We start from the raw sequence: 27,648 nt of genomic DNA, 5'->3' as shown, positions 1-27,648 counted from the left end.
GACAACATTACACAGAGGAAAACTTGATGCTGATCAACATATAACCGATATGGTAATAACAGCCTGGCCCCTTGGCTTGATGTAGTGCTTCATGTCTTATAGTCTGTCCCAAATGGCACAGTATTACCTATATATAGTAGTGCACTACTTCTGATCAGAACCCTGCGGGTCAAAAGTAGTACACTATAAATGGAATAGGGTGCCATTTGGGATGCAGAAGCCCAGCAGTAATGAGACAGACACACTCTCCTCAGCCTAACTCCTATTTCAACGTATCCTGCACCCAATAAGCCATCGTCAGCATTTTTTACAGTCACATTCAGATTGCAGAGAGACATGCATCATTACATATCCCATTAAAAACACTGAATGATTGATTCTCTGCCTTAAATCCAGTCACCATCTTAAAGGGACACTTCAGGATGTTGGAAATGAGGCCCTTTTATCAGTCAGATGAACTCCTGGATGAAAAAGTGTTTTATTTGTGTGCAGTTTGAAGGAAGTTGGTAACTAATGCTAGCGCTATTGCTAACTAGCGCAATAACTGGAAGTCTATATAATCTGCTAGCAAGTCAGTTAAGAACAAATTCTTATTTTACAATGACGGCCTCGGAACAGTGGGTTAACTGCCTTGGTCAGGGGCGGAAGGACAGATGTGTACCTTGTCAGCTCGGGGATTCCATTTAGCAACCTTTCGGTTACTGGCCCAACGCTCTAACCACTAGGCTACCTGCCACCAACATCCCGAAGTATCCCGTTAATGTTCCCCGGTGGCTTTGGCACAAGATTTTACGTACCAGCGGTCGTGACTACATAGACTTTACATACAGACTTGAGTCCAAAATATCTGTCCAAAATAAGCCCTTGAAAAAACTGCTAGTCAAGAGATCGTAGTGAAATTGAAATGTGATTATTTAAAACATTCACACCTGTAGTCTGAGAGGCAATGAGGCATTTCACCACGTGTAACCCCAGCTTCGTACATCATCGTCTAAACTGTTTCTCCTTGCCTTGGCATTATGCTTCTCTGTTCAGGCAATTACACTTCCTGTCTGAGAGTGACGTTCTTCCACTAGCATGGCTGGGCCCTTCAGGCTACTGTAAAGCTCTGTTTTGTGGTTAAATTAATATATTAGCCTGTCATGGTTCATCTGCACATAGGTAAGATTGAGTGCACTTCCATACTCCAGGGTTTCTAACACTGGCCGCCGGGGACTCAACCAGAAACCCAAGAAAATATTACCCACCACCTCCCTCTGCATTGGTTCCACATCACTGCAGAACACACAGATCGCAGACACCCAGGCAGGCAGGCAAAACAGTATAATAATAATACAATTCAAGTGTGTTCTAATGGCAATCAGAGGCGTCATGCCCATAGGGGGCAGAATGACACAGGCCCCCTCAGATTTGATTTGATTTTAACTGCCGGTGATGGGCAGGACTAACAGGAGGTATATCTATAAATTGTATCAAGCTATGTAGCATACGGATTCCTTCTTGATGAATAAATCAAATTAAAATGTTTTGTTGTTTCTATGTAGCACTAGCCACGTAGATATTGTATGAAGTTGGCTTTAACGAGCCAGCTAGATAGGTTCCCAATCTCCCAACTAGCTACCAAGCCATTTCAGGTTAGAGTAACTTATCTAACTATCTTAGCTGACATGCCTACTGGCAAGGTTGCTAGATTTTAGAAAAGTAAGCAATTACTAAATGTACTGAATAAGACTCACATTCCTTTCAATCTTTTTACGCAGGTTTTAGCAGAGATGCAGAGAAGCATATTTAGGGTCGCAGTTGTACTAAACTCCTAAGGCTTAAAAGTTCTTCAAGAATCAATTTGTATCATTCATCAAAATGACAATTGAACAGGTAATGTGGTATGCTTAGATAACCTATGGAGAAAAAAATAATAGAATTAGGCATAATGATTATGGCTCTAGACTGCAGGAAAATGCTGTTTCAGGTGTTTGAAAAATGCTAAATTCTCCACCATCCATCCATCTATCCATCCACACGTACTTCATGCCCCCTCTAAAATAATGGGTTCATGACACCCCTGAGGGCAATGGTTGTGAAATTGTGTGGGTGGTGGCGGTGAAGGGGTTTGTGGGTAAAACAAATAGAATAAAGCTGTTGAGTTTGATACCCCACTGTCCTCTTTACACGAGTAGATGTGAAATGTTCTCTCAACGATTTTCCCTGTGTGCTTAATGGCCCACTTTCACAGTCTCCAACCATCCTCTCTGTCTGTCTCTCTACGCAGCGTGGCAGAGTGACCTGGGGCTGGGCCACAAAGCCGCTTCCTAAGAGCTGGAGAAAGAGCTACTTTCCTCTCAGGAGGAGAGAGCTTGAAGAGAAACATTTATTTTCAAGCTGTCACTTTGAGGATGTGGGAGGCTGAGTGTGTTCATATACTGTTAGTGGAGGGATGTTTCTTCCTTCCCACCCATATCCCATCACCCCATTTCCAAAACAAGAGGTGTACCCCCTAGCCCCCATAGTCAAGATGAAAGGACAAAACCTATCCAGACTAGTAGTCAATACCTCCTTATTTCCATACCTTCCTGCACTCGCTCCCTTCCTCCTTCTCTCACCTCCCTGTCCCCTGTCCTCCCATACCTCACTGTCTCCTCTCCTCCCTCCCTCCCTCACCTCCCTGTCCCCTCTCCTCCCATACCTCACTGTATCCTCCCCTCCCTCCCTCCCTCCCTCCCTCCCTCCCTCCCTCCCTCACCTCCCTGTCCCCTCTCCTCCCCTCCTCCCCTCCCTCCCTCCCTCCCTCCCTCCCTCCCTCCCTCCCTCCCTCCCTCCCTCCCTCCCTCCTTCACCTCCCTGTCCCCTCTCCTCCCTCACCTCCCTATCCCCACTCCTCCCCTACCTCTCTGTCTCCTCTCCTCCCTCCCTCCTTCCCTCACCTCCCATACCTCCCTGTCTCCTCTCCCCCTCACCTCCCTGTCCCCTCTCCTCCCTCACCTCCCTGTCTCCTCTCCTCCCTCCCTCCTTCCCTCACCTCCATACCTCCCTGTCTCCTCTCCCCCCTCACCTCCCTGTCCCCTCTCCTCCCTCACCTCCCTGTCCCCTCCCTCCCTCCTTTACCTCCCTGTCCCCTCTCCTCCCTCACCTCCCTGTCCCCTCTCCTCCCTCACCCCCCTGTCCCCACTCCTCCCCTACCTCTCTGTCTCCTCTCCTCCCTCCCTTCTTCCCTCACCTCCCATACCTCCCTGTCTCCTCTCCCCCTCACCTACCTCTCCCCTCCCCTCCCTCACCTCCCTGTCCCCACTCCTCCCCTAACTCTCTGTCTCCTCTCCTCCCTCCCTCCTTCCCTCACCTCCCATACCTCCCTGTCCCCTCTCCTCCCTGTCCCCTCTCCTCCCTCACCTCCCTGTCCCCACTCCTCCCATACCTCCCTGTCTCTTCTTCTCCCTCCCTCCTTCCCTGACCTCCCATACCTCCCTGTCTCCTCTCCCCCCTCCCTCACCTCCCTGTCCCCTCTCCTCCCATACCTCCCTGTCTCCTCTCCTCTCCTCTCCTCTCCTCTCCTCTCCTCTCCTCTCCTCTCCTCTCCTCTCCTCTCCTCTCCTCTCCTCTCCTCTCCTCTCCTCCCTCCCTCCCTCCCTCCCTCCCTCCCTCCCATACCACCCCATCTACCTCTGTGCCAGTTCCCATTACCTCAGAGATTTCAGCGAACTGCGTGTTGGCCTGACAGCACTTCTCAGCCGTCTCCACAGCAACCTCGTAGTTGTCCACAAAGGCCCGGTAAACTCCCAGCTGGCCGGCCTGTCGAATGGACGGGGAGGGTGCGAGAGAGGACAGAATACAAAAGCCACATTAAAACACAGTCACCACATTCCATAGCCCATATTTACCAAAACAGGCCTTCTGTTTGCATTGCTGTTTTGGGGGAAAGAAGGACATGTTGGCATAATCACAACATGAGAAATGACAGCTACAACCCAACAACAGAGTTCACCATAATGAGTGGAGAAAAGAAACGTGTTTGGGACACAGTTCGACAGACGGGGCAATGTCATCATCGCCACAGGAAACACCAGCGTTTCCGTGGCGCAGTCCCGGCCTACGGCTGTTGCCATGGTAGCGGCGGAGTGGAGGCCTACGCTGGGGTGAGTAATGAGTGTCCTGGGTAACAGTTGCTGTAAAAACACATTTGAAAATCTCTTCCAGCCGTCCTAACTCCTTGAAACTCTGCCCGTCAGTAACACTATCCATCTCCTTAGCGCTCAACTGCCCAATCCATTCTCCTGAATACAAGCCTGACAGCAATGGATGAAGAGGGGGGTAGAGTGTGTAATGACGAGAGAGGGGGCAACTGAGGCAAACGCAAAGATGTTTTACACACACACACACGCACACACCAACACACGTACGAACACACACACACACAGCTACACACACAGCACCAAGGTAGTTTAGTGTGCCCCTGAAGAATAGTCTAGAACACAGTGTTCAGGACACAATATGCTTCTCTACTTCACCTTAGCACTGGTCCACCTGCACCTGCTCATGAATATCTCCAGGTCATTGTACGTAGATGACAGACAGCAGGCTGCCAGCGGCTGCCAGAACCTGTTCCTAAAAACCTTCTCCTCTCTTTACTTTCTAGCATCACCTATGAGCTCATCCCATTCCCACCCATTATCATCCTGGTGTGACCCCTGACCTTTACAGTATTTCCTCAGACGGCTGAGAATTGTCACGCTGAGACAATCGATTTTGTCTCACAGTCGAAAGAAACCCACGTTTTTCCAGGAGCTGCTAGAAGTTGAAGCGGTAAGCATTTTCCCCCACCAAGCAATCCTATCCCCACTGCGTCTGAGTCCTGCCTCGGGCCAGAATAAATCTGCACCACAGTGGACAGGAATTCAGAGCGTGACAATCCCACTATGGGCGGGGAGGAGCCGGAATGGCGGTAATAGCGCTGCAGACATGGAGCAGTTGGAGCCGTTCGACACACACAGTTGCTGGCTGGCTGTATGGTGACGTAAGATGATGAGTGTAACCGCATGGTTGGGATGCTTTTCTTATCTAGCACAGACTGGGAGGACGATGTCATCAACAGCACAAGAATGGACTCATAACACTGTATGTTGGTGTACATATTGTATATTTTGTGTGTAAAGATGCTACAGTATCACTCCTGAAATTCCCCATTCATATGCACCTATCCTAGATAAAGAAACGTCTCCATGGTATATTCATAGACCTGTATAAGAAACAGCAGAGAGGACTGTACCATTAGGGGGAAACAGCAGAGAGGACTGTACCATTAGGGGGAAACAGCAGAGAGGACTGTACCATTAGGGGGAAACAGCAGAGAGGACTGTACCATTAGGGGGAAACAGCAGAGAGGACTGTACCATTAGGGGAAAACAGCAGAGAGGGCTGTACCATTAGGGGGAAACAGCAGAGAGGACTGTACCATTAGGGGGAAACAGCAGAGAGGACTGTACCATTAGGGGGAAACAGCAGAGAGGACTGTACCATTAGGGGGAAACAGCAGAGAGGACTGTACCATTAGGGGGAAACAGCAGAGAGGACTGTACCATTAGGGGGAAACAGCAGAGAGGACTGTACCATTAGGGGGAAACAGCAGAGAGGACTGTACCATTAGGGGGAAACAGCAGAGAGGACTGTACCATTAGGGGGAAACAGCAGAGAGGACTGTACCATTAGGGGGAAACAGCAGAGAGGACTGTACCATTAGGGGGAAACAGTACAGTGTATTATTTAGCCCCATTTTGGGGCTTTAAAGGAGTATGAGAATACTTCTCTCTTGACAACCGCTCTCATAACCTGTCATTAACCTTTTTTCAGTTTTTTCCCCTTCTTTCTGGTAGTGATGAGCTGTTACTTTTCCTCCGGCTGCCTGTCTTACAGAGACTTCACAGACTGGGGGAGACAGCTCTATCAGAGAGACTCAGCCTAAATCTGCTAGCTGCTCCCCTCCTCCTCTCTCCTCCATCCTCTCCCCTCCTCCTCTCTCCTCCATCCTCTCCCCTCCTCCTCTCTCCTCCATCCTCTCCTCTCCTCCTCTCTCCTCCATCCTCTCTCCTCCATCCTCTCCCCTCACCCACTCTCCTCCCTCCTCTCCCTCACCCACTCTCCTCCATCCTCTCCCCTCACCCTCTCTCCTCCATCCTCTCCCCTCACCCACTCTCCTCCCTCCTCTCCCTCACCCACTCTCCTCCATCCTCTCCCCTCACCCTCTCTCCTCCATCCTCTCCCCTCACCCACTCTCCTCCCTCCACTCTTCTCTTATCACCCTCTCTCCTCCCTCCTCTCCCCTCACCCACTCTCCTCCATCCTCTCCCCTCACCCACTCTCCTCCCTCCTCTCCCCTCACCCACTCTCCTCCATCCTCTCCCCTCACCCACTCTCCTCCATCCTCTCCCCTCACCATCTCTCCTCCATCCTCTCCCCTCACCCACTCTCCTCCATCCTCCCCCTTCACCCACTCTCCTACATCCTCTCCCCTCACCCACTCTCCTCCATCCTCTCCCCTCACCCTCTCTCCTCCATCCTCTCCCCTCACCCACTCTCCTCCCTCCTCTCCTCTCTCCTCCATCCTCTCCCCTCGCCCACTCTTCTCCCTCCTCTCTTCTCTTATCACCCTCTCTCCTCCCTCCTCTCCCCTCACCCACTCTCCTCCATCCTCTCTTCTCTTATCACCCTCTCTCCTCCCTCCTCCCCCCTCATCCTCTCTCCTCCATCCTCTCCCCTCGCCCACTCTCCTCCCTCCTCTCCTCTCTCCTCCATCCTCTCCCCTCACCCACTCTCCTCCCTCCTCTCCTCTCTCCTCCATCCTCTCCCCTCACCCACTCTCCTCCCTCCTCTCCTCTCTTCTCCTCCTCTCTCCTCTCTCCTCCATCCTCTCCCCTCACCCACTCTCCTCCATCCTCTCCCCTCACCCACTCTCCTCCATCCTCTCCCCTCACCCACTCTCCTCCATCCTCACCCCTTACCCACTCTCCTCTCCTCTCTTCTCATCCTCCATCCTCTCCTCCATCCTCTCCCCTCACCCACTCTCCTCCATCCTCTCCCCTCACCCACTCTCCTCCATCCTCACCCCTCACCCACTCTCCTCCCTCCTCTCCTCTCTTCTCATCCTCCATCCTCTCCCCTCACCCACTCTCCTCCCCCCTCTCCTCTCTCCTCCATCCTCTCCCCTCGCCCACTCTCCTCCCTCCTCTCCTCTCTTCTCCTCCTCTCTCCTCCATCCTCTCCCCTCGCCCACTCTCCTCCCTCCTCTCCTCTCTTCGCCTCCTCTCTCCTCCATCCTCTCCCCTCGCCCACTCTCCTCCCTCCTCTCCTCTCTCTTCTCCTCCTCTCTCCTCCATCCTCTCCCCTCACCCACTCTCCTCCATCCTCTCCCCTCACCCACTCTCCTCCATCCTCACCCCTTACCCACTCTCCTCTCCTCTCTTCTCATCCTCCATCCTCTCCTCCATCCTCTCCCCTCACCCACTCTCCTCCATCCTCTCCCCTCACCCACTCTCCTCCATCCTCACCCCTCACCCACTCTCCTCCCTCCCTCCTCTCCTCTCTTCTCATCCTCCATCCTCTCCCCTCACCCACTCTCCTCCCCTCCTCTCCTCTCTTCTCCTCCTCTCTCCTCCATCCTCTCCCCTCGCCCACTCTCCTCCCTCCTCTCCCCTCGCCCACTCTCCTGCCTCCTCTCCTCTCTTCTCCTCTCTCCTCCATCCTCTCCCCTCGCCCGCTCTCCTCCCTCCTCTCCTCTCTCACCTCCTCTCTCCTCCATCCTCTCCCCTAGCCCACTCTCCTCCCTCCTCTCCTCTCTTCTCCTCCTCTCTCCTCCATCCTCTCCCCTCGCCCACTCTCCTCCATCCTCTCCCCTCGCCCGCTCTCCTCCCTCCTCTCCTCTCTCACCTCCTCTCTCCTCCATCCTCTCCCCTAGCCCACTCTCCTCCCTCCTCTCCCCTCGCCCACTCTCCTGCCTCCTCTCCTCTCTTCTCCTCCTCTCTCCTCCATCCTCTCCCCTAGCCCACTCTCCTCCCTCCTCTCCCCTCGCCCACTCTCCTGCCTCCTCTCCTCTCTTCTCCTCCTCTCTCCTCCATCCTCTCCCCTCGCCCACTCTCCTCCCTCCTCTCCTCTCTCCTCCATCCTCTCCCCTAGCCCACTCTCCTCCCTCCTCTCCTCTCCTCTCCTCTCCTCCTCTCTTGCTCCCCTCCTCCACCCTAAATGGCTGTCATGTAAGGAGAGTTTTCCTGCGGTGTTGGCATCTTCTTCCCCTGATGTCTGGTGAGAGGAATTGGGGGAAAGATGTATTTTGGTATGAGGGAGATAAAGAGATTGATAGAGAAAGGCAGAACGAAAAAGAGATAGAGAGAGGAACTAACGGACTGCTCCTCTACTGTAGCCTACAACCTTTGAATCCATATGGCTCCTCTTTCAACGCTTGTCTGCTGGGAGACGCAAAACGCAGCCGTTGATGCCACTGCTTATCACATAGCAGACACAGACAAGAGAGATGGAGTAGAAAAACGAACAATGAATAAATAAATGCGGAAAAGGATTCCGGCGTGTGCCGCCCTGACAGTATAACAGACAAATGAAATAGTCATTGTTCAGGCCTCCGGGGAGAGCGGGCTTTGTGAAGATAATTGGAGGGAAGAGAGAGAGAAAAGTCCCCTAACGCTCAGTGTATGGCACTATTTATAGGCTGCTTCTTAGAGACATAGAGCACACAGTGTAACATTAGTCTCAGAGCTCCCTAGGTAGAAAAGACAGCATTGTGAGATTCTACTTCTTCATGTGCACTGTCCTCGTACACACAGCACTCATGATAGGCTAGACTCAGGCTCTACTTCTGCAGTGACTGCATGAGCATTAGGGGGATAAACAAGTGGTTAATTCAGGGTTAATTGACCCGTTGTGAACATGATGAAATGGGCCCAGTCAGTACAGGTTTGGCTCTGGCCTCCGTGGCAGAAGCTCTCAGATCAGGAGGAGAGAGGCTATTCCATCTGTCCCTAAAATAAGTTGCACCTCATGAGGTTGATCAATGTGATTTGATTTAACATTTCTTCCATTCAGAGTACAGATGCTGCTGTGAGCTATGACACAGAGCCACACAGAACCACAGGCAGACTGTATAATGCATAAGGGTCCTGTGTCATTCTGAATGAGGCTCATGATGTCATGTTGCCATGCAGCCAGGTCCAGGGAGGGAGTCCTCTGTCATCCTGAGTCAGGCTCCAGGCTCCCACAGACACAGGGCAGGGGAACACCCCCGGGATCTGTCTTATGACCTCACCTGTTTCTGGAAGAGGTCTCCCACACGCTGGTGGTGGCTCCACTGCTGCACCCGGGGGAGCAGGCCGTCGTAGAACTCCTTGTGGACCTCGTAGAGTTCGGGCACTTTGAAGAAGATGGTCTCAATCTGGGGGATGGTCAGCACGGGCTGGGACGTGGTGGCTGCTGCCTTCAGAGGCTTCATAGGCTGAGAGAACAGGTGTGTGAGAGAGAGAGAGAGAGAGAGAGAGAGAGAGATTGTACTGTGTGTGTACATGTATGTGATACATAGAGCATTCATGGAAAATCCTGTGTGTGTGTTCCAGCCTCTCACCAGTAGCAGTGCCTCCAGGTGGCTGAGGTAGGTCTCCTCGCTGGCTAGGATCCCAGACAGAACCCACTTCCTCATCTCCAGGCCTTTCTCTAGGTCCAACTCCGTCTGCAACAAACACAGGAAACGACTATGAAAAATTGCACACACAAGTTCTGTACAGACAATGCAAACAAAACATGACCATTAGTCTGATGACAACAAAGTAGTGGGTGGAAAGAGGATCTTTACAGGGCCTTCAGAAAGTATTTATACTCCTTGACTTATTCCACATTTTGTTGTGTTACAGCCGGAATTCAAAATGGATTAAAAAACAAACACAAAACCCCTACACACAAAACCCCTACACACAAAACCCCTACACACAAAACCCCTACACACAAAACCCCTACACACAAAACCCCTACACACAAAACCCCTACACACAAAACCCCATAATCACAAAGTGAAAACATGTTTTTAATGTTTGTTTAATGTTTTAGAAATTTTTGCAAATTTATTGAAAAAGAAATACAAAAATATCTCATTTACAAAAGTTAGAATCACCTTAGGCAGTGATTACAGTCGTGAACCTTTCTGGGTAAGTTTCTAAGAGCTTTACACACCTGGATTGTACAATATTTGCCCATTATTCTTTTGAAAATTCTTCATGCTCTGTCATATTGGTTGCTGATCATTGCTAGACAACCATTTTCAGGTCTTACTATAGATTTTCAAGCAGATTTAAGTCAAAACTGTAACTTGACCACTCAGGAACATTCACTGTCTTCTTGGTAAGTCATTCCAGTGTAGATTTGTCCTTGTATTTTAAGTTATTGTCCTGCTGAAAGGTGAATTCATCTCCCAGTGTCTGGTGGAAAGCAGACTGAACCAGGTTTTCCTCTTGGATTTTGCCTGTACTTAGCTCCATATAGAGAGTGGTACTCAGTAATGTGTTGTATTGGATTTGCCCCAAACATAACACTTCATATTAAGGACAAAAAAGTGAAATGCTTCATCACATTTTTTTGCAGTATTTCTTTAGTGCCTTGTTGCAAATAGGATGCAAACCTCCCTGGTCTTTGTGGTTAAATCTGTATTTGAAATTCACTGCTCGACTGATCGACTTTACAGATAATTGTATGTGTGGGGTACAGAGTATTATTGCACACAGAGTGAGTCTATGCAACTTATTATGTGACATGCTAAGCACATTTTTACTCCTTTAACGTTAGGCTTGCCATAAACAAAGGGGTTGAATACTTATTGACTCAAGACATTTCAGCTTTACATTTTTTATTAATTAGTAAAAATGTTGAAAAACATAATTGCACTTTGAATTTAAAAAAATAAAACTTTTTATTTTTAAATTCAGGCTGTAACAACAACAAAATGTGGAAAAGATCAAGGGGTGTGAATACTTTCTGAAGGCACTGTGGTTAATAAACACTGTGGTCTAAAATACAGGAAGCCTAGTGGTTAAGAGCATTGGGCCAGTAACCCGAAAGGCCCCTGGTTCAAATCCCCGAGTCGACTAGGTTTAAAATCTGATGATGGCCTCCGTAGTGGTGCAGTGGTCTAAGGCACTGCATCACAGTATTAGCTGTGCCACCAGAGACTCTGGGTTCAAGAGAGAGAGAGAGAGAGAGAGCGGGAGGCCCATGCGGCGGCGCACAATTGGCCTAGCGGTGTCCGGGTTAGAGAGGGTTTGGCCGGTAGGGATGTCCTTGTCTCATCGCACACTAGCGACTCCTGTGGCGGGCCGGGCGCAGTGCGCGCTAACCAGGTCGCCAGGTGTACGGTGTTTCTTCCGACACATTGATGCGTTTGGCTTCCGGGTTGGATGTGCGTTGTGTCAAGAAGCAGTGCGGCTTGGTTGGGTTGTGTTTCGGAGGACGCATGACTCTTGACCTTCGCCTCTCCTGAGTCCGTACAAGAGTTGCAGAGATGAGACAAGACAGTAACTACTACCAATTGGATACCATGAAAAAGGGGTAACATTTTTATATATATTTTTTTTTAATCTGTCAATGTGACCTTGACAAGGCAATTAACCCTAATTGCTCCTGTAAGTGCAGCTGTGTTTTTAAAGAAGCCATTGTTCTCGCATTCTTCCAGGACAACCGAACCTCACTGGAGAGTAACAACATTCAACATGCGGCCAACAGAAATCTTTGGGCCGTCTAGCCTAACCAAGGAACCTAAAATAACTGACAGTCAGTATTTCCCATGGGATGTAGGTTGGTCTCTTAAAATGGCCAAGACAGAGGACAGGCATGGCAGGAGGTGTAGCTAACCCTCAGGCTACAGGACAGAGGAGATGAGAGACAGAGAGCAGAGCAGGCCATGGCTGGGCCAGGTAGGCAGGTCCTCTCCTGGGTCTGGGATATCCAACCCAGACGTCTGGTTCAATAAGCTGAACTAAAGCTATCTGTACCCAGCTATTTCAGAGCACAACCTGGGGCTCCTTGGAAAGAGAGACACTGAGTGGAGGGAGGGAGGGAGGGGTAAACACAATGCTCCCTCAGGTATGGGGGCCTCTGTCTGTCTGTGTGTCTGTGTGTCTGTCTGTGTGTCTGTGTGTGTGTTTCCCCATGCCAGACGGGCGCACTCCAAGGTGCCCTATATCGTCAGACAGTGAGAGAGAGAGAGTGGAAAAACGATTTATTTACAAATGCCATAGGAGAAATAATAAGTCCCCACATGTAGAAATGCAGGCTGAAATGAATTACAGAATGTGATCATGTCATGTGTGTGTGTTTAAGGGGGGGTAAATGAGCCTTAAACTCCTGCCTCCATGGCCACTGAACAGGTAGTGGAAGCAGCAGATGTCAGTAAGAGTCTCAGTGGAACTACAGGGGTCCCGACTCACTGATGGAATCCATTACCCATATGTCTGTGCTGTGGACTCCATTACCCATGTGTCTGTGCTGTGGACTCCATTACCCATATGTCTGTGCTGTGGACTCCATTACCCATGTGTCTGTGCTGTGCATCGCTCTGCTTCTTGGTTCTTATACAACAAGCCGTTTCTGCTTCCATACTAGAGGAGAGTGTTAGAAGAGAAGAGAATATGAAGCCTTTCTAAGTGGCAACAGTATGTACGCATTGGATGTTTAGAACAGCTACATGTCTGACAGGTGACAGACCACCGATCTCACCTGAAGAAGATCCACAGATTGAATCTAATATTTTTCTGATGTGCGTTGAATCTTTATCTAACCCTGGAGGCCAGACAGGGCAAAAGCCTGAGGGACACTTGATAACAGAAATGATCAGATAAAAGTGAATGAAAGAGAAAAATGAATGTGAAACCTCTCAGAGATATAATGGGCCCAGCCAGCCCTCGTTTCCATTGTGGAGGTGAGCAAGTGTGTATTCATTCATTGCTCAGCCCCAGACTCAACTCTCCTCCTCAGGGGGCCCATCGCATCTCCAGACTATCATCTTTTATTTATCGCCGTAGCAACAACTAATGAGCCCCTCTCAGAATTCAGATGTGTAGAGACTGAGGGAGTCTGGTCCTGGACCTATAACTCAGCTGATCACTCCAACACTGTGCGTGTGTGTGTGTGTGTGCATGCGTGCGTGTGCGTGTGTGGGTGTGCATGTGGTGTGTGTGTGCGCGTGTGGTGTGTGTGTGCGTGCATGCATAGCAAACAAATCTATATGCGAAGCACCCACCCAAAGTCAGTCTACAGTAACTGTGTGTAACTTGACTTCATGTATCATTCTAAACACAAGCTAAATACCACATGGATGGATTCATGGTCACTCCTGATTTGTTTACGTAGGTCTAAGTCTAATTGCTCTGTGGAAAGACACCGTAAGGCATACCAACAGTTATTCTCGTGTATGTAAGCAGATGGCCTAATAACTGAGGACATTGAGAGAAACGTTCAAAGCCAGGTAGGAGGCGATCGTGGGTGGCGAAGCTCGTCTCGTTTTATATAACTCCTGTTCACTTTCATTTCTCACATTTCTTCTGAACATCATCCCTCTCTATCACTGAAGCGGTAATCAGACCGTCTCTCTTCTCTCTGTTCCCAAAACACTTGGTGTAATGTGAAATCTTAACATCTCTGAATAATCTTGTTCTCTAAAGGAGTGAGTTATTGTACTGTAATACTTTCCAAGACTCTGGGGGAGATAGCAGGATCAAACGGTGGTGACTCACTCTGCTGTGTGGGCGAGCTGCTGAACCCGGGGGTATCAAGGACGGACGGACGGAAGGGGGGTATCAAGGACTGTGTAACGGCAGATTTCGGACCAAGATGCGCCGTGGTATGTGTCCATAATGTTTATTTTAAAAGCAAACTGAACACTAAAGAATACAAAAACAATAAATGATGACGTGAATAACCAAACCAAAACAGTACGGTGTGGCGACGTGGACCCCACTTCACCATAGTTTTGGTGCGCCTCTTAGCCCGTCTCCGTGGCCTCTTTAGAGCGGCGACCCTTGCCGCAGCTCCTGGCTGGCTGACGGCTCTGGCAGCTCCTGGCTGGTTGATGGCTCTGGCAGCTCCAGGCTGGCTGACGGCTCTGGTAGCTCCTGGCTGGTTGATGGCTCTGGCAGCTCCTGGCTGGCTGACGGCTCTGGCTCTTGAGCACCGAGTCTGCCCAACCTTACCTGGTTGAATGCTCCCCGTAGCCCGACCAGTGCGGCGAGGTGGAATAAGCTGCACTGGGCTGTGCTGGCGAACCGGGGACACCATGCGTAAGGCTGGTGCCATGTACGCCGGCCCAAGGAGACGCACTGGAGACCAGATGCGTAGAGCCGGCTTCATGGCACCTGGCTCGATGCCCACTCTAGCCCGGCCGATACGAGGAGCTGGAATGTACCGCACCGTGGACACCGTACACTCCACAGCATAACACGGTGCCTTCCCGGTCCCTCTCGCTCTCCGGTAAGCACAGGTAGTTGCCGCAGGTCTCCTACCTGGCTTCGCCACACTCCCTGTGTGCCCCCCCCCAAGATACAGTGCCTTTCGAAAGTATTCGGCCCCCTTGAACTTTGCGACCTTTTGCCACATTTCAGGCTTCAAACATAAAGATATAAAACTGTATTTTTTTGTGAAGAATCAACAACAAGTGGGACACAATCATGACGTGGAACGACATTTATTGGATATTTCAAACTTTTTTAACAAATCAAAAACTGAAATATTGGGCGTGCTAAATTATTCAGCCCCTTTACTTTCAGTGCAGCAAACTCTCTCCAGAAGTTCAGTGAGGATCTCTGAATGATCCAATGTTGACCTAAATGACTAATGATGATAAATACAATCCACCTGTGTGTAATCAAGTCTCCGTATAAATGCACCTGCACTGTGATAGTCTCAGAGGTCCGTTAAAAGCGCAGAGAGCATCATGAAGAACAAGGAACACACCAGGCAGGTCTGAGATACTGTTGTGAAGAAGTTTAAAGCCGGATTTGGATACAAAAAGATTTCCCAAGCTTTAAACATCCCAAGGAGCACTGTGCAAGCGATAATATTGAAATGGAAGGAGTATCAGACCACTGCAAATCTACCAAGACCTGGCCGTCCCTCTAAACTTTCAGCTCATACAAGGAGAAGACTGATCAGAGATGCAGCCAAGAGGCCCATGATCACTCTGGATGAACTGCGGAGATCTACAGCTGAGGTGGGAGACTCTGTCCATAGGACAACAATCAGTCGTATATTGCACAAATCTGGCCTTTATGGAAGAGTGGCAAGAAGAAAGCCATTTCTTAAAGATATCCATAAAAAGTGTCGTTTAAAGTTTGCCACAAGCCACCTGGGAGACACACCAAACATGTGAAAGAAGGTGCTCTGGTCAGATGAAACCAAAATTGAACTTTTTGGCAACAATGCAAAACGTTATGTTTGGCGTAAAAGCAACACAGCTCATCACCCTGAATACACCATCCCCACTGTCAAACATGGTGGTGGCAGCATCATGGTTTGGGCCTGCTTTTTTTCAGCAGGGACAGGGAAGATGGTTAAAATTGATGGGAAGATGGATGGAGCCAAATACAGGACCATTCTGGAAGAAAACCTGATGGAGTCTGCAAAAGACCTGAGACTGGGACGGAGATTTGTCTTCCAACAAGACAATGATCCAAAACATAAAGCAAAATCTACAATGGAATGGTTCAAAAATAAACATATCCAGGTGTTAGAATGGCCAAGTCAAAGTCCAGACCTGAATCCAATCGAGAATCTGTGGAAAGAACTGAAAACTGCTGTTCACAAATGCTCTCAATCCAACCTCACTGAGCTCGAGCTGTTTTGCAAGGAGGAATGGGAAAAAATGTCAGTCTCTCGATGTGCAAAACTGATAGAGACATACCCCAAGCGACTTACAGCTGTAATCGCAGCAAAAGGTGGCGCTACAAAGTATTAACTTAAGGGGGCTGAATAATTTTGCACGCCCAATTTTTCTGTTTTTGATTTGTTAAAAAAGTTTGAAATATCCAATAAATGTCGTTCCACTTCATGATTGTGTCCCACTTGTTGTTGATTCTTCATAAAAAATAGTTTTATATCTTTATGTTTGAAGCCTGAAATGTGGCAAAAGGTTGCAAAGTTCAAGGGGGCCGAATACTTTCGCAAGGCACTGTATTTTTGGGGCTGACTCTCGGGCTTCCAACCGCGCCGCTGTGCTGCCTCCTCATACCAGCGCCTCCAGCTCTGCTTTGGGGCGGTGTCCTCTCCCATCTAGAATTTCCTCCCATGTCCATGAGTCCTGTGTCATCGGCCGCTGTTGCTGCTGCCCATTACCACGCCGCTTGGTCCTCTGTTGGTGGGTGTTTCTGTAATGGCAGATTTCCTCCTCTTCGTCTGAAGAGGAGTAAGGATCGGACCAAGATGCGGCGTGGTAGGTGTTCATGTCGTTTATTTTAAAAACATAAACTGAACACTAAGAATACAAAAACAATAAACGATGACGTGAATAACCAAACCAAAACAGTACCGTGTGGCGACAAACACAGACACGGAAACAAACACCCACCAACCAACAGTGAAACCCAAACTAAGTATGATTCTCAATCAGAGACAACTAACAACACCTGCCTCTGATTGAGAACCATACTAGGCCAATCACAGAAATAGAAAAACATAGAAAAACAAACATAGACTGCCCACCCCAACTCACGCCCTGACCATACAAAATAAAGACAAAACAAAGGAAATAAAGGTCAGAATGTGACATTTTGGAGACGACTACTGCAAAACAACAGTGTGCACAAATCTGTCTATGTGTGGTGCTGCTGTATGGATTTTGAGTGTAATATTTTTAGCTTGCCTAGTTAAAAAAATTGTTAAATAAATCCCCACAAATAAATTAAAAATATATATAAAAAATAGCTGGAGCTCTCTCTCTGCTAACACTACAGTAACAGGTTTACTCAGGGAGTGAGCCTCTAAATACAGGAGTTTACTCAGGGAGTGGGACTCTAAATACAGGAGATTACTCAGGGAGTGGGTCTCTAAATACAGGAGTTTACTCAGGGAGTGGGACTCTAAATACAGGAGTTTACTCAGGGAGTGGAACTCTAAATACAGGAGATTACTCAGGGAGTGGGTCTCTAAATACAGGAGTTTACTCAGGGAGTGGGCCTCTAAATACAGGAGTTTACTCAGGGAGTGGGCCTCTAAATACAGGAGTTTACGCAGGGAGGGGTCCTCTAAATACAGGAGTTTACTCAGGGAGTGGGTCTCTAAATACAGGAGTTTACTCAGGGAGTGGGCCTCTAAATACAGGAGTTTACTCAGGGAGTGAGTCTCTAAATACAGGAGTTTACTCAGGGAGTGGGCCTCTAAATACAGGAGTTTACGCAGGGAGTGGTCCTCTAAATACAGGAGTTTACTCAGGGAGTGGGCCTCTAAATACAGGAGTTTACGCAGGGAGTGGTCCTCTAAATACAGGAGTTTACTCAGGGAGTGGGTCTCTAAATACAGGAGATTACTCAGGGAGTGGGCCTCTAAATACAGGAGTTTACTCAGGGAGTGGGCCTCTAAATACAGGAGTTTACTCAGGGAGTGGGCCTCTAAATACAGGAGTTTACTCAGGGAGTGGGCCTCTAAATACAGGATTTTACTCAGGGAGTGGGACTCTAAATACAGGAGATTACTCAGGGAGTGGGCCTCTAAATACAGCAGGTTACTCAGGGAGTGGTTCTCTAAATACAGGATTTTACTCAGGGAGTGGGCCTCTAAATATAGGAGTTTAGTCAGGGAGTGGGACTCTAAATACAGGAGTTTACTCAGGGAGTGGGTATCTAAATACAGGAGTTTAGTCAGGGAGTGGGACTCTAAATACAGGAGTTTACTCAGGGAGTGGGCCTCTAAATACAGGATTTTACTCAGGGAGTGGGACTCTAAATACAGGAGATTACTCAGGGAGTGGGCCTCTAAATACAGCAGGTTACTCAGGGAGTGGTTCTCTAAATACAGGATTTTACTCAGGGAGTGGGCCTCTAAATATAGGAGTTTAGTCAGGGAGTGGGACTCTAAATACAGGAGTTTACTCAGGGAGTGGGTATCTAAATACAGGAGTTTAGTCAGGGAGTGGGACTCTAAATACAGGAGTTTACTCAGGGAGTGGGCCTCTAAATACAGGAGTTTACTCAGGGAGTGGGCCTCTAAATACAGGAGTTTACTCAGGGAGTGGGTCTCTAAATAGAGGAGTTTACTCAGGGAGTGGGCCTCTAAATACAGGAGTTTAGTCAGGGAGTGGGACTCTAAATACAGGAGTTTGGTCAGCAAATGTCACTCAATCCCTGCAATACCAAATCCATCACACTTTGTGTACAGTGAGAGTGTGTGTGTGTCTGTGTATGCTTAAAACCGCCCAGGGACTCCCCATTTATTGGCAGATTCAACCATCAATCAATTTGACAAGCACTCTGTCTGCTACTGAGGCGAGGCAGGGGTGGGTCACAGGCCTTACTTTATTACCACTGATGTGATTACTTCCTCCAGGAGAGAGAGACTGCAGTACAGTGATGTGATTACTTCCTCCAGGAGAGAGACACTGCAGTACAGTGATGTGATTACTTCCTCCAGGAGAGAGAGACTGCAGTACAGTGATGTGATTACTTCCTCCAGGAGAGAGACACTGCAGTGCGGTGCATTTACAACAACACATACTAACATAGCACCAGTCTAACCCAATCAGTGAGGTGTACACACACACACCTATCGCAAGGTAATCCCATTACAAAAATGGCAATATAATGTCACTAAGGTGGTATGGCTTATTGATGAAGATAATAAGCTATTATACTATAGATCGATTGGAGGGGAGGGGGGGGTCTCTCTTCGTGGTAACCTATGAGGAGAAAGAGGCTTCAGAGATAAGTGTCTATGTTTCTTCATGGCAGGCTGTGATGGAGGGCCAGAAGGTGATAGAACAGAGTAGGAGAGACATGAGGAGCTTCATGGGGTGATTGGGAGGTTACCTTTGTGACAAAGACTAAACGGGGGGTGGCACTCACCGACTTGGAGGACTCAAGGGATCCGGAAGAGAGGGTGTCTCGGCTGCTGCGGCTCTTGGAGCTGAGGTGTGGCGAAGAGGAGGGCGAGTCGTCGATGTAGGGCAGGATGTCATGGTGGCGCCTCTGCTCCTCCGCACGGTCCGCATCGTACCCGTAAGTGGGAGGGGTCCCTGTGAACGGACCGTCTGTGAATGACAAAGCATTTGTGATCATGTTGTTGAGTATAAGGGTCCCTATCCTGGTGTAGATATTTAAATCCCTTCAAGGCCAGGAGGCTGAGTACAGTGGAGGGTTCTGGGAAGTGTGTGTGTAATGCTAGGGGGGTGGGGGCATCCGTGTCACAATGTCATTGACCTTTTGGTCAACCCCCAACGAGAGCTGTCCATGGTTCATGTGTTCTGACTCAGACAGGATGGACGTTGTACTCTCTCAAGTTTACACAACACAGTAAGCATTGTGTCTCCCTCCACTGGAAACAGCAGCCAGGGACTGAGTGGATGGTCAATAGATTGAATTTGAAAAGAACAATCATTTTACACCTTGATTTCATTCTATTCGTGGGAAAACTTGTAAACATATTTCTAATTAAACTAATTTTGGGTGAATTCCTGGTGATTTTACAGTATTGTTTTTTACCTAAAAACCTCCACACTGACATACTGTGTGTGACATTTTTCTATTTCCTTACTCATGGTTTTAAAGCCATTTCTCTCTCTCTCTCTCCCACACTCCCCTCTGTCTGTCTGTGTGCCCACTGCCCACCCACTTTACCCAGAGCCTACTGCCCATAGTGACCGTGCCGCTGCTGCCAACCGCCCTGCGGAGCATGCTACCAGGCCATGCCAGGTGAGGCCAGGGGACAACTGAGGGACTGTCTGAGGATGGGTACACCGCCTGCCAGGTGTCTGCTCAGTGCCCCATGCCAAGGGCCATTAAGACAGTCTCTCCATAGATAGACACTACCAAAGTATGCATCCCCAAAGTGTGCACCATAGGAACACTCAGAGTCTGTGTAGAGTAAAGTAGTAGCCACAACCAATACTACTTACAAGACCATAAAAGACCACTCTGTATCTATCTAACTGCAGCAAAAGGGAGATCTAGTGGTGGAGGGGCAAACAAGGCAAAAAGGCACGTTAAGAGTAACATCATTGTTTATATTGATTTAGGACTAAAGTACAAACACTCAAGATTCAAAGACTTACACAGTATATTCAGTATACATGAACTAGGTCAACCTGGGAGGTATTTCCCTCATTTACGCTAAGCAAGTGTAGTGTACAGGTCTGTATTAGTGTCTGGTATGATTCTAGACTAATTGTATGCCTAGGGCCTCAGAACTTGTGTGTATTTTCCAGTAAGGAGGGATGAGACATCATACGGCAGTAACAGGTCAGCTGTGAGGGCACTGTGCTATAGGTGCTGGCTGCAGGGAACATGGTGTCTCTAAGACAGCCCCTCTAGCCCACACAGGGTCAACAGTACAGTAACAGCCCCTCTAGCCCACACAGGGTCTACAGTACAGTAACAGCCCCTCTAGCCCAGACAGGGTCTACAGTACAGTAACAGCCCCTCTAGCCCAGACAGGGTCTACAGTACAGTAACAGCCCCTCTAGCCCAGACAGGGTTTACAGTACAGTAACAGCCCCTCTAGCCCAGTGAGTCAGTCTCTTACTCTTTCTGAACAGATCCTCCATTTGTCTGCTGGCAGGCTCCACAGCTGCAACCATACTCATTCTGGTCACACCCAGGCTCACACTTCCTTCCAAACCTCCTCTCCTCTCTAATTCCCCCAACAGTCCCCGCTGGCAAGGGATCCACCATCAATAATACACACACATACTCACGTACAAGCCCTTGCCCCCATCTCCCAATCTCTCAAAAAGTCCACAAATGTTCTTCCTGGAGCTATTGGCAGAGGACAGTCCAACCATCGCCAACGGGGAAAAACAGTGTTAAATCACGTTGGCATGGATTTTTTTTTGTAAAAGTCCAATCGGGTACTCTGCTGCCACAGCAAAGCATGGGTCCTTTCCAAAACACCAGAGGGCGGGTCTAGAGAAGTATCATTTGACCTGATTTCCAGAAACACTGGGCTATTGATGTCAGCTCGAGGTACATGTCATGTATAAATGATATTTACTTTGGTGCTGTTATGAATGGTGTAAAACTCTGCATTGTGTAAATCACATACAGCACACTACCTGTGTGTGTGTGTGTGTGTGTGTGTGTGTGTGTGTGTGTGTGTGTGTGTGTGTGTGTGTGTGTGTGTGTGTGTGTGTGTGTGTGTGTGTGTGTGTGTGTGTGTGTGTGTGTGTGTGTGTGTGTGTGCGTGCGTGTGTGTGTGTGTGTGTGTGTGTGTCTGTGTGTTGTAGAGGCGACCGATTATGATTTTTCAACGCCGGTACCGATAATTGGAGGACCAAAAAAACCGATACCGATTAATCGGCCGATTTTTAAAAATGTATTTGTAGTAATGACAATTACAACAATACTGAATGAACACTTATTTTAACTTAATATAATACATCAATAAAATCTATTTAGCCTCAAATAAATCATGAAACATGTTCAATTTGGTTTAAATAATGCAAAAACAAAGTGTTGGAGAAGAAAGTAAAAGTGCAATATGTTCCATGTAAGAAAGCTAACGTTTAAGTTCCTTGCTCAGAACATGAGAAGATATGAAAGCTGGTGGTTCCTTTTAACATGAGTCTTCAATATTCCCAGGTAAGAAGTTTTAGGTTGTAGTTATTATAGGAATTATAGGACTATTTCTCTCTATACCATTTGCATTTCATATACCTTTGACTATTGGATGTTTTATAGGCACTTTAGTATTGCCAGTGTAACAGTATAGCTTCCGTCCCTCTCCTCGCCGCTACCTGGGCTCGAACCAGGAACACATCGACAACAGTCACCCTCGAAGCAGCGTTACCCATGCAGAGCAAGGGGAACAACTACTCCAAGTCTCAGAGCGAGTGACGTTTGAAACGCTATTAGCGCGCACCCTGCTAACTAGCTAGCCATTTCACATCGGTTACACAAGCCTAATCTCGGGAGTTGAAAGGCTTGAAGTCATAAACAGCGCAATGCTTGAAGAGCTGCTGGCGAAACACACGAAAGTGCTGTTTGAATGAATGCTTACGAGCCTGCTGGTGCCTACCATCGCTCAGTCAGACTGCTCTATCAAATCATAGACTTAATTATAACATAATAACACACAGAAATACGAGCCTTGGTCATTAATATGGTCGAATCCGGAAACTATCATTTAGAAAACAAAACGTTTATTCTTTCAGTGAAATATTTAGGATTTATTTTAGCTAAATATGCAGGTTTAAAAATATACACTTCTGTGTATTGATTTTAAGAAAGGCATTGATGTTTATGGTTAGGTCCACGTTGGAGCAGCGACAGTCCTTTTTCGCGAATGCGCACCGCATCGATTATATGCAATGCAGGATACGCTAGATAAACTAGTAATATCATCAACCATGTGTAGTTATAACTAGTGATTATAATCGATTGATTGTTTTTTACAAGATAAGTTTAATGCTAGCTAGCAACTTACCTTGGCTTCTTACTGCATTTGCGTAACAGGCAGGCTCATCGTGAGGCAGATGGTTAGAGCGTTGGACTAGTTAACCGTAAGGTTGCAAGATTGAATCCCAGAGCTGGCAATGGTAAAAATCTGTCGTTCTGCCCCTGAACAAGGCAGTTAACCCACCGTTCCTAGGCCGTCATTGAAAGTAAGAATGTGTTCTTAACTGACTTGCCTCGTTAAATAAAGTTGTACAAAAATTTATACTTTTTTTTTTTTAAATCAGCAAAATCTGCTAAATCGGCAAAAATACAGATTTCCGATTGTTATGAAAACTTGAAATCGGCCCTAAACAATCGTCCGTTCCGATTAATCGGTTGACCTCTAGTGTGTAGGAGACCTCTGTAACTAGAGTGTGTAGGAGACCTCTGTAACTAGAGTGTGAAGAAGACCTCTGTAACTAGAGCGTGAAGGAGACCTCTGTAACTAGAGTGTGAAGAAGCCCTCTGTAACTAGAGCGTGAAGGAGGCCTCTGTAACTAGAGCGTGAAGAAGACCTCTGTAACTAGAGCGTGAAGGAGGCCTCTGTAACTAGAGCGTGAAGGAGACATCTGTAACTAGAGTGTGAAGGAGACCTCTGTAACTAGAGCGTGAAGAAGACCTCTGTAACTAGAGTGTGAAGGAGACCTCTGTAACTAGAGCGTGAAGGAGGCCTCTGTAACTAGAGTGTGGAGGAGACCTCTGTAACTAGAGTGTGAAGGAGACCTCTGTAACTAGAGTGTGAAGGAGACCTCTGTAACTAGAGCGTGAAGGAGACCTCTGTAACTAGAGTGTGAAGGAGACATCTGTAACTAAGAGTGTGAAGGAGACCTCTGTAACTAGAGTGTGGAGACCTCTGTAACTAGAGTGTGAAGGAGACCTCTGTAACTAGAGCGTGAAGAAGACCTCTGTAACTAGAGTGTGAAGGAGACCTCTGTAACTAGAGCGTGAAGGAGGCCTCTGTAACTAGAGTGTGGAGGAGACCTCTGTAACTAGAGTGTGAAGGAGACCTCTGTAACTAGAGTGTGAAGGAGACCTCTGTAACTAGAGCGTGAAGGAGACCTCTGTAACTAGAGTGTGAAGGAGACATCTGTAACTAAGAGTGTGAAGGAGACCTCTGTAACTAGAGTGTGGAGACCTCTGTAACTAGAGTGTGAAGGAGACCTTTGTAACTAGAGCGTGAAGGAGACCTCTGTAACTAGAGTGTGAAAAAGACCTCTGTAACTAGAGTGTGGAGACCTCTGTAACTAGAGTGTGGAGACCTCTGTAACTAGAGCGTGAAGGAGACCTCTGTAACTAGAGCATGAAGGAGACCTCTGTAACTAGAGCGTGAAGGAGACCTCTGTAACTAGAGCATGAAGGAGCCCTCTGTAACTAGAGCATGAAGGAGACCTCTGTAACTAGAGCGTGAAGGAGACCTCTGTAACCCTCCTCTGCACTGCAGCTTTGGAGCAGAACAAACACCCATATTGAGGCACTGATCGTTTCACACAAATGAAACGATCAGTGCCTCAAGCTCAGTCCCTGTAGTGTAGATGTAGGAAGAGAGAGAGAGAGCGAGAAAGAGGGGGAGTGAAAGAGGGAGAGAGAGAGAGGAGGGGTGTAAGAGGGAGAGAGAGAGAGGAGGGGAGGAAGAGGGAGAGAGAGAGAGGAGGGGTGGAAGAGGGAGAAAGAGGAGGGGTGGAAGAGGGAGAGAGAGAGAGAGAGAGAGAGAGGTGGAAGTAGGAGTAAGTGGGAGAGAGAGAGAGAGAGAGAGAGAGAGAGAGGAGGGGTGGAAGAGGGAGAGAGAGAGGATGGGAGGAAGAGGGAGAGAGAGAGAGGAGGGGTGGAAGAGGGAGAGAGAGAGAGGAGGGGTGGAAGAGGGAGAGAGAGAGAGGAGGGTGGAAGAGGGAGAGAGAGAGGAGGGGTGGAAGAGGGAGAGAGAGAGAGAGAGAGAGAGAGAAAGAGGAGGGGTGGAAGAGGGAGAGAGAGAGGAGGGGAGGAAGAGGGAGAGAGAGAGAGGAGGGGTGGAAGATGTCGAGAGAGAGAGAGATAGAGGAGGGGTGGAAGAGGGAGAGAGAGAGGAGGGGTGCAAGAGGGAGAGAGAGAGAGGAGGGGAGGAAGAGGGAGAGAGTGAGAGGAGGGGTGGAAGAGGGAGAGAGAGAGAGAGAGAGAGAGAAAGAGGAGGGGAGGAAGAGGGAGAGAGAGAGAGAGGAGGGGTGGAAGAGGGAGAGAGAGAGGAGGGGTGGAAGAGAGAGAGAGAGAGAGAGAGAAAGAGGAGGGGTGGAAGAGGGAGAGAGAGAGGAGGGGTGGAAGAGGGAGAGAGAGAGAGATAGAGAGAGAGAGAGAGAGGGAGGAGGGGTGGAAGAGGGAGAGAGAGAGAGAGAGAGAGGAGGGGTGGAAGATGGAGAGAGAGAGAGAGAGGAGGGGTGGAAGAGGGAGTAAGTGGGAGAGAGAGAGAGGAGGGGTGGAAGTGGGAGAGAGAGAGGAGGGGTGGAAGAGGGAAAGAGAGAGAGGAGGAGTGGAAGAGGGAGAGAGAGAGAGAGAGAGAGAGAGAGAGAGAGAGAGAGAGAGAGAAGAGAGAGAGAGAGAGAGAGAGGAGGGGTGGAAGAGGGAGAGAGAGAGGGGGGCCTTTAGGGAGGGGGCAGGAGACTACCGTGAGATGCCTCAAGGAGAGAGAGGGCGCCCTTTTCCCTCTGATCCCCAACATCCCCCTAAATATCCAATTTACACGCAATTTAACCCCACAGAAAGGGGGGATCAGCCAAAATGGGACTCTCGAAAATTAAAATGAAATCTCAGCTAAAGCATAGCCGTGGGCGCCGAGCGGGATCAAATGAAGTTGATCACAGTGTTGCCGTGGTAATCCCATGTTACCACAATTGACAGCAGCTAATTTGATAAATGCTGTCACTGTCTTGTCATTAAGGACGGATGGGGCTGTAAAATGCATGGTGGATCTACCAGCACCTCAATATCCACCCGAATGAGAAACTCTGGGTGGGGCACTTCTTTACCGACCAAACCCAGAGGTGTGTCTGAAATGGCACCCCATTCCCTTGATAGTGAACTACTAGGCCCAAAGAGCTCTGGTCAAAAGTAGTGCACTATAAAGGAAACAGGGTACCATTGGGACGCATCCCAGGAGGCAGACAGGCAGGAGACAGAATGAGAGGCGACACCATCCCTGCTCCTCTGATCACATTAACAGTAAGAATCCCCTGACACAGGGTCATCTACAAATCACACCAATCCAAGTACCAAACGTCCAAGATTTTTAAACAAACGTATTATCATTCATCATTCAGCCAATTTGCTTCTCAGAGGTATTTGAGAGGCGCATGGTGTGAAGCTCAGTGTAAAAGCACCAACAGCAGTGTTGGTTAGAATGCCCAGGAGTGGCACCAAAGTGGGCAGTGCCAACCCCACAACTCCCCCCTGGGATGAAAATCATCCCTTTTGTTTCAATGAGTCCAAAAACACAGACACAGGGGCGAGACAACCCTATAATCACACCAGGCAGCCACACACACACACACACACACACACACACACACACACACACAGAGAAAGAAATTAGGACGTGAAGTACAATGTGTGTTTGTCACAATGTGTAGAATGTTTTTCACATCAGTAGTAGAGCAAGATTAGTTTAGTTCCATCAAAGTCCTGACTGGCTGCTTTGTAGATAGAATATACAGTACAGATTTGGTTTGATACATGTGACTATCATACTCTATGACGGTTACAGTGACTCAAACACACAGCCAGGAGTCCCATGATCTATGGCTCAGACACAGTGTCCTACCATGGCCGAGAATCATTTACATCAACTACCACAGTCCCAGAGAGTACATAGACAGACTAAAGGACAAGGAATAAGCTGCCATGATTATTTTCCATTTGCGCTGTATATCTGTCTGTAGAAACACTGATGTTCCTGTGGTCCCACTCCCAGCAGCAGGGACAGACTGAGGCTGTGTGTGTGCTGTGACAGGGACAGATTGAGGCTGTGTGTGTGCTGTAACAGGGACAGATTGAGGCTGTGTGTGTGCTGTCACAGGGACAGACTGAGGCTGTGTGTGTGCTGTCACAGGGACAGACTGAGGCTGTGTGTGTGCTGTCACAGGGACAGACTGAGACTGTGTGTGTGCTGTCACAGGGACAGACTGAGGCTGTGTGTGTGCTGTCACAGGGACAGACTGAGGCTGTGTGTGTGCTGTCACAGGGACAGAGAGGAACGCTTTCAATGATTGAGACTTTCGCAAATAGTTGGCCATGATTGAATCACAGATAATGAGGTTAGGGCTGAGGAAATTCCCCCATCCTTTCTGAATCTAAAAACAGATACATGGGAGGAACACAGAACACATTTTTTTTCTCACACCCCAACATCCATGTAGCTACCATCATGTTCAGCCACCTACAGTCAGTGGTACTGATACTGTACAACTGAGGATCCGAACCAAGAGTTTACTGGAACTGATAGCTTCCGTGTTGGGAGGACAGCTACAAAGGGAACACGGCTGACATGGCCCTGATTGTGTGTGTTGTGCCAGCCTCCTTTCTCCTACACCGGCAGAGAGTGGCCTGGCCCGCTATATATATATATATATATATATAAATCTCTCTCTCTCAGACATGGGAGCACCACCAGCCACTCTCAGCGGACATAAGCCCTATGTGTCTTAATCAACTCATGCTACCATCATCTGATACACTAAATGCTGACCATGCATATTCTTTCTGAACCACTAAAAGTCATTAAGACCAATTGGCACCCTATTCCCTTTACAATGCACTACTTTTGACAAGGGCCCATATATGGGAGGCTCATTACCCAGCCATGCTTTGCTAGCACAGACGGGAATACGTTCTGGGATTCATCCAATGGCATTGAGGAGTATACCACCTCAATCATCAGCCTACCAGACGAGCTAAATGCCTTTTATACTCGCTTCGATGCAAGCAACACTGAAGCATGCACGAGAGCACCAGCTGTTCTGGATGA

The 27,648-nt window shown here is 48.4% G+C and overlaps 1 protein-coding gene across 2 annotated transcripts in view; it reads right to left on the bottom strand.

Moving 5' to 3' along the window:
• Positions 1–27,648, bottom strand: part of LOC109868424 (breakpoint cluster region protein) — a 123,449-nt gene that overhangs the window by 34,885 nt on the left and 60,916 nt on the right. Inside the window, exons 2-5 of one of the 2 annotated variants that reach the window (XM_031802531.1) lie at positions 19,077–19,246; positions 9,611–9,715; positions 9,299–9,484; positions 3,676–3,783 (exon numbers count right to left, since the gene is read on the bottom strand). In XM_031802531.1, the coding sequence (XP_031658391.1) occupies positions 3,676–3,783; positions 9,299–9,484; positions 9,611–9,715; positions 19,077–19,246 (569 nt within the window). Of the gene's footprint in view, positions 1–3,675; positions 3,784–9,298; positions 9,485–9,610; positions 9,716–19,076; positions 19,262–27,648 lie in introns of both variants that reach the window. The other variant, XM_031802530.1, reaches the window with a different exon arrangement.

The sequence above is a fragment of the Oncorhynchus kisutch genome, linkage group LG23 (assembly GCF_002021735.2).
Source record: "Oncorhynchus kisutch isolate 150728-3 linkage group LG23, Okis_V2, whole genome shotgun sequence".
Lineage (NCBI taxonomy): Eukaryota > Metazoa > Chordata > Actinopteri > Salmoniformes > Salmonidae > Oncorhynchus > Oncorhynchus kisutch.
This window is presented reverse-complemented; position numbering and strand designations above follow the sequence as displayed.